The following is a 9,426-nucleotide window of genomic DNA, read 5'->3' as shown; positions in this document are numbered from 1 at the left end:
GCAATTTCTACAGATGGTAAACCTGACACACCCGTCTCAGCGGGACTGTTCCCAATAAGAAAACATTAGAGGGGGGATGGAGGGGCAGCTCTGGGTCGTTTGCGAACGAGCGCTAGAGACGCAGGCGTCACTGGAGAAAGAGAGATGTTCAGATGATTGTTTGCTGGCAGCTGGAGATCAGCAAGGTCTCCAGGACAGGTCTGGAGACTTAAGAGGTTTCGAATAAATAGAAAAGGCTGAAATAAGCCATTTATCCACCTGATCAGACGGATTCAATGTCAGAGTCACAGCAGATTCTCTCTAATGGCAGCTTTACAAACACATCAGCTCCCAGTGCTACATATCCTTACATGGAGACAGCTGCTCACACTCACCCCCTCTGTTTATGTTTCAAGGCTATACAGCGTGAGAGATGTCATGCTGGAATTTAAGTGCAGAAGCTTTATTCTTTTTACCATACTTTCACTTTATCCAGTTATTAGATCAGACTGTTGAAAGGAAAATCAAATGATGAGTGTTTTCTGCCTCCAGCCTGTCAAAGATGAGGATTGACTGCTTTTCTTACTTTAAAATCAAAGAGACCCTGAATTAAGACAAAGAAAGATGCTGACAATGTGAAAACCGAGCATGCAGCTTACTTTAATTAGCACGTTTTTGTTGTTTGTTTGTTTTTAAAGAAATGTTCCTATTTCCATTTTCTGGGTACATTTTCATGAGGTCTAATTAAAAAAAATGTATATATTTAATATATGGAGGCGTGTTTGCATCCACATATACCTGGTCTTTACCTGTAGTTCAGTGAGAAAGCCAGCATCCACCGGTCCTACTTTGGCAAAACGTCCTACCGTAAGTAGTTTATGCACATTTCTGTTGTCACAGAGTAATTCCAACACAAATTTAAGTAGGTATTACGGTTTGCCACTTAACTTTTCCCATCAGACTATGCTTGTAGCTCATATTCATAAAGCCAGGACGGTTTGCCACTTCATTTTACCCGTTAAACTATGCTTGTCGGTCACATTCACAAAGGTAGCATGGTTTGGCACTTTACCCATCAGAGTATGTTTCTAGCTCATATTCACAAAGGTAGGACGGTTCGCCACTGGATTTCGTGTTGTGCGCATGCGCAGAAACAACGGGTAGGGTAGGATGGATTCCTAGAACACCCTGTCAACTTGGCCACAGTGTGCCCCACTCAATTAATGGCTTACCTCATTGTGAACCATTCAGACATCGAAGGAATAAACATTTTTGATATTGAACTGAAAATAAGTCAGTTTGCAGATGACACAGTAATATTTTTAAAGGATAAATCAATACTCGAGAAAGCATTGAATGTCATTTCAATTTTTTCTAAAGCTTCAGGCTTGTGTCTGAACCTAAAGAAGTGTGAACTTTTGCCACTTTATGATTGTTTGGAAAATAGCATGAGGACGATTCCAGTGAAAAATGAAGTTAAGTATCTAGGCATCTATTTAAACAAAGACATCAACACTAGAGAATCAAAAAACCTAAAAGACAAAATTGATGGCATGTCCAAAACACTAAATCATTGGTTGACGAGAGATATTACAATTTTTGGACGCAATCTATTATCCAAATCAGAGGGCGTCTCAAAGATGGTTTATCCAGCATACTCACTATACATTACCCCGAAAAGTATTAAAAAGATTAACTCTATAATCTATCAATTCATTTGGCGCAATAAAACACATTACATTAAAAAATCACAACTTGTCAAAGATTACGCTAAAGGTGGTATAAAGTCAATTGATTTTCAATCAATGGTTGGAGTATTTAAAATAAACTGGATAAAAGCCTTCCTCTTGAAACCTGACTCCATATGGTTCCATATCCCAAAAAATATTTTCAAAAAGGTGGGAGGGTTGGATTTTCTCCTGAAATGTGATTTTGATATATTGAAGTTGCCTGTGAAACTGTCAGAATATCATAAGCAGGTCTTGTCTTATTGGAAGATGGTGTTTGCCCATAACTTTTCACCACATTGCTCCACCTTGTGGAATAACAGAACAATTACAATTAATAAGAAGTCATTGTTTATTAAAGAGTGGTTTGAAAAAAACATAATCTTTATAACAGACTTACTTGATGAAAGGGGTCAGTTTCTCTCAGTGGGTGTTTTTAATGCTAAGTTTAACATTCAGTGTTCCCTTAGAGAATATGACAAGGTTTGTAAGGCAATCCCTTTACCTCTGTTGAGTTTGATTCAAGGTTATTTGTATTACTCTAAGGCACAAATTAGTCTACCTTCTTTACATCTAAACCAGATTCCTTTGACGGAAAAAAACTGTAATAATAAAACCATGAACAAGATATTTAAAAACAAATTATTTCACGACTTTAACAGTAACACAAAACTAAAAGGGAGTAATGTTAAAATAACGAACAAATATACGCACTTTTTAAAATGGCCCATCCCCCCCAAAGTCAAAGAAATGCAATTTAAAATAATTAATGGATATTACCCAGCAGCTGAAATGCTTAAAAAAAGGTTTGGGTTTGAGGTAGAGCCATGTGGATTTTGTTCACAAAATGTGGAAAGTATTGATCATTTGTTTTTTTCCTGCTCAGTAACAACTGACTTTTGGCAAGATCTAGTAGACTGGTTGAGTATAAGAATAGATGGGATGACCCCACTGACTCGAACACAAGTTTTATATAATAATTTTATGTCATAAAAATGGCCTTCATATATTTATGTATATGTATATATGTGCTTTTTGTTTTTTGTTTTTTTTGTTTTTTTCCTATTTCGTTTGGTTTCTTATTCAACCTATTCAAGATGTTGTTGCACTAATGTTGTCTCCCAACGAGAGATTGTAATATGTGCATAAATTTAATTAAAGTATTGGAAAAAAAAAAAAAAGAAAAAAAAAAGAAAAAAAAAAGGCCACAGTGACATGCCCTTCACATGAACGTGGACCCGCTCATCAAACCTTTGCTCCACAGCGCCACCAGTGGTCAAAACAAAGCAGTTTAATTTTTTCGTTAAATTTAAGCTCTCACGGGACATTTTATTAAGTACACAGTACCTAGTACCGGTTTGACCCCCTTTTGCCTTCAGAATTGCTTTAATCCTTTGTGGCATTACAACAAAGGGCATTTTACATCACACAGCTGCACATGCGTGATGTGAATGTCCTGTTCAACCACATACCAAAGATGCTCAATTTGACTGAACTCTGGTGACTCCACATGCCATTTGAGTTACACTGAACTTGTTTTCCATGTTCAAGATGACATTTTGAGATGATCTGAGCTTTGTGACATGGACAACAACAGCAAGTACGATGGTGTAAGATAAGGATGGTAAGCAACAATACTCGGGTAGACTGTGGCATTTAAATGATGCTCAGTTTGAACTTCAGCAGGTCGTCTTCACCATGTCTAAATGAACTGAGTCGCTGTCATGTGACTGAAATGATCAGGCCAATAAAGTGGCAGACGAGCAGATATTTTCATTATTATTTTCCAGTTTTAATAATAATTTGCAGGTGTGCTAGCATCAGCAAAAGTATATGTCACAGTCAGTGGATAAAGACAAAGTTTTCCTATTTGCAGAACTGAAGAAGCTTCTCGGATGAGAGGTGAAACGTCTTCAAGCAACTTAAAGAAGTCCAGACGCTTTTCTTTGCAAGCTCCTTTGACTATTTGCTGTATAAGGTCACATAATCTGTGAGATGACAAAACAAACACTGGAGTCTGCAGGACTATTTGGACCGTAACTTTATACCATGAAAACGTGGCCCACCAGAGGTAAAATCAGTCATGCACACCATTTAAGTGGATAAAAACGACTGAGTGGGCTCAGTGTCTCTTAAAAGTCAAGCCTAATGCAGTGTCTTAAATATGCATTCCTTACAATGGCCAGCAGGGGGATACTTTGGTTGCACAATGAAATCAAATTGTACAGAAACCTTTGGGAAAATGACCTTACTGCTCAGTTATACTATAACCTCAGTAATCAGTTTTAAAATTGGATCATGGTTTCATTGCATTAAATAAATATTTCATATTTGTGGTCAACCATGTTGGATACTGTAGAGACAAACATATGGTATTCTTAAGAGGAGTGGCTACCCCGTGATTGACAAGTCTCAACACATGAGCCTGCAGTCTCAGTTTGTCAGTATGAGCAGAGATCTTCTAATATAATCAAGAACTCTCAGCTGATCTTCTTTAAACAACAGTCCATAAAGATTTGGGAACTGAGGAGACCAGCTGCTGGACCTTTGGGAGAGGAATATTGTCCCATTCTTGTCTGATATCGGATTCTAGCTACTCAGCTTGTCAGCCTTTTGTTTCCCCCCTTCCCAACTTTTTGGAGATGTGCTGGTATAAAATTCAAAATGAGCTAGTATTTTTCATTAAATGATAAACACCTTAGTTTAAGTACTTGATATATGTTCTGCATTTTACTGTGAATACAATTTGGGTTTATAAGATGTGAAAATCACTGCATTCTTTATTGTCAAATGCACATTTTACACAGTGTCCCGACTTTGTTGAAACTGAGGTTACACATCTGGGATGAAAATCTCCATAAAAAAAACATGTGTACTTATCCAACAGTCCATTAAAAACCACATAAAAAAATCCAAAAAATAAAATAAAAATTTTCTGATGCAGAAAGACCCGCCGGGACTTTGAGACCTTATATACTTTACTATACCATATTATTATAGTATATATTAATAATATACTACATAAATTATTGTGACATACAATTTCAATTGAATTATAAGTTAGCATCATCATTATACTTTTTAAAGTTCAAAACTTTTAAAATAAAATTCTTTAAAAAAAAAAAGAAATTCTTTAGAAAAACACTGGAAAGGTTTAGAAGATACTCTAAACTCTTCCTGTGATAGCATCCATTTGTTCATCATGATGCAGTAAAGATTATGAATCTTCTATTCTTTTGTCTTCAGATAACGTCCAGTTTCCAGGTAATAATTCGGACAGCAGTGAATCAGGGAAGTTTGTAGTTTTCTGTTCACTGCAAACACGATGTCTCAGCATCCAACTGGAGTTACAGCACGTCTGCAGGCGGAAAGAAATTAGTGTAAAATATTATATTATATATTATTATATTATATATATATTATATAATATATATATTATATATATAATATATATATTATATATATTATCTCACTGATAATATATATTATATATATTATCAGTGAGTATACCATTCTCATTGTTCTCTGTTATTCTCACCTCTTTTTGGACACAGAGTCTTTCTTTTGACATAAATAACTATAACTATAACTATGCCAATAACTAAAATCGTCAACAAGCAGCCAATGATGATTGGGACCACATTATCCTGATCTTGTTCTTCACACTGAGCATCAGTTGTAGCATTTCCTGGTCTTATCAGCTTAAGGTTTAGGGATTCACATCTGGAAGGACAGAGAGACACTTTACAGGAAAATGTACAGATGTGCCACAATCACTGCTGCTGGAACAAATCAGACGTGTCTGTATGTGCTGTAAAGCTTCACTTACGGTCTGTGTGGCCGGCAAAACTTTAAAGTCCCATCTGAAAATGTCCCATTGCTGCAGTCAGAGCACTCAGTGTCTCTGAAGGCTGTTCCTGCACAAACATGATGTTTACACCATTTTCAGCATGTACATCACGTAGGATCAGTGAGTGACTGTGACATCGGAGTAATTACACGTGCCAGGTGACTCCACCTTTGATTCTGATTTAAAAAAATTTAAAAATACAAATATGATCCTTCTAAACTTTACTATAAAGTTAATAACACCTCATTCAGAAACCACTGCAAGTAACAAACAGATTATTTCATCCAGGTTATTTACACTACAAGCATAAGAAACCAACCTGTTTGGCTGATGTATTCTCCTGGTTGACATTGCCTGTGTTTGTGTGCTGCCATGCAGCTACCAGCTGCGACGTCAACACAGTAGAATCCATCCTCTGGTTTACAAACTGTATCTAATGTTGATGTGCATGTCCTGTTCTCCTTCAGACCAAAACCTGTGAGCATGTAGAGAGGACACATCTTAGAGAGACAAGGCCGCGATGGTTTCTACACGTGCAGGGAGGGATAGGGAATATACACTGGACATAGGATGTTGAAGATGGAGGTTTCAGGTAGGAGGAGGAAAAGAAGAGCATAGACAAGATTCATGGATGTGGTGAAGAAAGAGATGGAGAGATGGTGTGAGAGAAGAGGATGCTAGGGATTGGTGAAGAATGAGCCAGAGGGGTCACTGCTGTAGTGACATTATGATGTCATTCATCAAAAGTTACTTAAGATTATTTTGATTGATTTACTAAAATTTTGTAATAATTGACAGATTGAATGATTTGACATATTAATTAAAATAATACATTTATAGAAAACGTTAATGAAATGATGCTTCATTTTATTTAGGTGGAAATCTAAAGGTTAAGTGGAGGCAACATCATATCGCAGAGCGTGAGAGCTGATCATGAGTTCATGTGGAATATCTTGAGGCATAATTACTTAATCAGTTAGTGTGTTAAACATGTCGCCAGTTTGTCACATTCATTTACATGCAGTCATACATGTTGTAAATCAATGTCAAACCATCTTTAACTGTATTAATTCTTACATCACATTAACAGCAGAACATGCAGTAACAACTTCCCTAGTTTCATAAATAAAAACCTACTTAGGTCACAGATTGTGCAGTGAGTGCATTGTTTGAGTCCACTGGGCTTATCCATGTGGGTTCCACCCTCGCAGGCCACACAGGAAGTGTGTGCAGTCTCTGTGCAATCTGTCTTGACTCGATTTCCTGTTATAATAAAAGAACGGCAGACTATTTTCAATGCATATTGTTTTTACTCATATAAACTGTGAAATCTTTAGAGTTATAAAGGTATGAAGTTGAACTTTTACATACAGAGAGACAGTAAAGAGCAGGACTCCATGTTTAATAACCAAAGTAAAATCAGCCTCTAACATTCAGCTGGATCTTACCTGCAGGACACTTTTGACAGCATAGGTCTTGTGCTTGATACATTGTTGAAGAACACGAGAGAGTGAGGACACTGAAGACTTTCATCATGATTAACTGAAAACAAAGAAAAAGGAATACATTTAAAAGTAGAAGCACGCTTCAAACTGAGAACTAACAGAGAGGAGCAGGAGGTGGAAAAGAAGAAAGATATGAAATGAAATGCACAACAACCTGAAAATGAGAGCCGATGAGTGAAGAAGGAAGATAGTGAGGATTATGATATCAATTTAAAGGAAAAGTAGACAGTATGGGAAATTACATCATGTAATTCACAAGGTGAATTAAACACATGCAGAAGTGATTCAGAAAATACTGAGTGGGTTAAATAGTTGCAGACAAGGAAAAATATTAAGTATGAATTAGTTACATTAAAAAAGAAGAAGCTTTTTGTAAGTTTGTATGAAAAATATTTTACCAGCAACACTGCAGCTGTCAAAGAATTTCCTCCTGAAGTCATTTTATACAGCAGAATGAAGACTTTCCTGAACTGAAGACCGTCTCACTGAGATTTGCAAGGAGATGAGCTGTATGATCTAAAACAGCAGGAGAACATCTGAAAAAAAATATGTAAGTGAGCAGCAGGAAACCTGGTTCATGCGGATATTAAAACCTTACGGTACAGGTTAAAAAGTAGTATCTTGTTGTTTGTTTATCATAATTAACCTCCTAAGACCTGATCTCTTTCATGGCATGCATTTTTAATTTCTCTTTGCTATTTGGGCTGAATGGGACCCGATGGATGTAAAAACAAAGAATTATCTTTTTACCTGGTTTTGCCCTACAAGGGCCTCATATGCACATATGAGGACATTTGTTTTTAATTTTAAAAACAAATGTCAGTGGATATCAGTGGATATCAGTGGATATCAGGCCCTTGTAGAGCAACATTTAGTATTGTGGTCTAGACAACCCAAAATGTGATGTTCACATATGTGGATGCCAGGTCCTAGGAGGTTAAAGAAAAAAAATATTTAAAGGAACAACATATTGGGGTGAGTGAGCATAAAGTAAAGTTGTAGCATAAAGAACAAGAGGACATAAAATAAAATTGTTGTTTCTGGTTCCCTGGTCCGTATTACAGGAAGCGGGTTTACGGCAGGAACCTACCTGCAGATGTTCTTTGACAAAGTCTTCACTTGCTGTTGCACCTGCAGCTTGTTTAAGGTGTACAGCCTGTAAGAACAGAGACAGTGACGACCGTATATTGTGGATTCACTACAAAATCTATAGGATACATCTTTCCAACACTGATAGGCAGCTGTCAGGTTGTCAGCAAGTTCCTCTGCATGAAAGCATTTACCATAAGCATTCAACTTTCTTGGTCCATGAGATTAAAGTGAGGGCTCAGCTCTTTATTTGCCTGATGACGGAAAGCTTTCACTCATTACATACAGATGTGCTTGAATCAGCTCACTTAATTGAACTAATTTTAATCAACTCTTAAGGAAGTCAAAACTCAGAGTTAGTCATCTCAGATTTCATCATTTCAGAACAGGGCCCTGTTGTTTGACTCATATAATATGCAGAGACCACTGAAGAACTACAGTTTTATGGAAAATTGTTCAAAGGAATGATCTTGACTTTATTACAGCTAGCATATTAAAGTCGCCGCCCTCTTTCAGCTGCTCCCTTTCCAGTCCCTTGCCTCCTCCTCTGACACACCAACCCTCCGCATGTCCTCCTGCTACATCCATGAATCTTCTCTGAGGTCTGCCTCTTCTCCTCCTCCCTGGCAGCTTTATATTCGACATCCTTTGTTCAGTACATCTAGTTTCTCTCCTTTGCAAATATCCTCAGCTCTGCCTCTCTAACTTTGTCTTTCAAAGCGGACCCTCTGGTGTACTCTTTCCTCCCTCCTAATAACAATATTAACATCTTCAACTCTCCAGCTCAGTCTCCTGTCATTTTGTCAGTACCACCATCTCCAAACCATACATTATAGCGGGTCTCACTACCATTTTGTATACCTTCTTATCACTCTCACTCTCAACAGCATCCATGGGACGAATGAAGTTAGGTGAATCTGAATCATTTGCTATTATCTTTCTGTCACAAATCCCCCTAACACTCATCTCCAACCTGCCTGCACCGACTTCATCACTTTTCTTGTGCACTGTACATTGCTATGGATATTTGACTCCAGGTAATTAAACTCATCTACCTTCACTATCTCTATGCTCACTTTCCCACCTTCCTCACCTGTCATTCTCGCACATATTCTGTCTCCAGAGAATACCCCCACCTCTCCAGGCTCGCTTCCACTTTCTCCCTACTCTCAGTACACATACTTCTCTTCTCTTGGCACCCATCATATACTTTCTCTAGATCCACGAAGACACAGTGCAATTAACTTCCCCTTGGTCATCAATACCAAACTATTAA

General features: G+C 37.4%; 1 protein-coding gene across 1 annotated transcript; it reads right to left on the bottom strand.

Moving 5' to 3' along the window:
* Window positions 1-5,221: 5,221 nt before the first annotated feature.
* Window positions 5,222-7,501, bottom strand: LOC146616311 (tumor necrosis factor receptor superfamily member 5-like). Its single transcript, XM_085374924.1, has 6 exons — window positions 7,460-7,501; window positions 7,005-7,098; window positions 6,694-6,819; window positions 5,876-6,031; window positions 5,536-5,623; window positions 5,222-5,429 (listed from the first exon to the last, which is right to left on the bottom strand). The coding sequence occupies exons 1-6, from the start codon at window positions 7,499-7,501 to the stop codon at window positions 5,222-5,224; spliced, it is 714 nt and encodes a 237-aa protein (XP_085231050.1).
* Between the last annotated feature and the right edge of the window lie 1,925 nt (window positions 7,502-9,426).

Source organism: Diplotaxodon limnothrissa, linkage group LG16, assembly GCF_057381915.1.
Source record: "Diplotaxodon limnothrissa isolate DT_005_m linkage group LG16, D_limnothrissa_male_GT1.1, whole genome shotgun sequence".
In the NCBI taxonomy this organism is placed as follows: domain Eukaryota; kingdom Metazoa; phylum Chordata; class Actinopteri; order Cichliformes; family Cichlidae; genus Diplotaxodon; species Diplotaxodon limnothrissa.
Note: the sequence above shows the minus strand (reverse complement) of the source record. Positions and strands in the feature narration are given on the sequence as shown.

Bases quoted from the DNA above. Each gene is read 5' to 3' on its own strand.
- LOC146616311 (XM_085374924.1), bottom strand. From the start codon at position 7,501: ATGACTTCAGGAGGAAATTCTTTGACAGCTGCAGTGTTGCTG. The intron at 7,099-7,459 runs GTAAAATATTTT...CTTTGTTTTCAG, and splicing joins TGACAGCTGCAGTGTTGCTG to TTAATCATGATGAAAGTCTT. The intron at 6,820-7,004 runs GTAAGATCCAGC...TTATTATAACAG, and splicing joins CTGTCAAAAGTGTCCTGCAG to GAAATCGAGTCAAGACAGAT.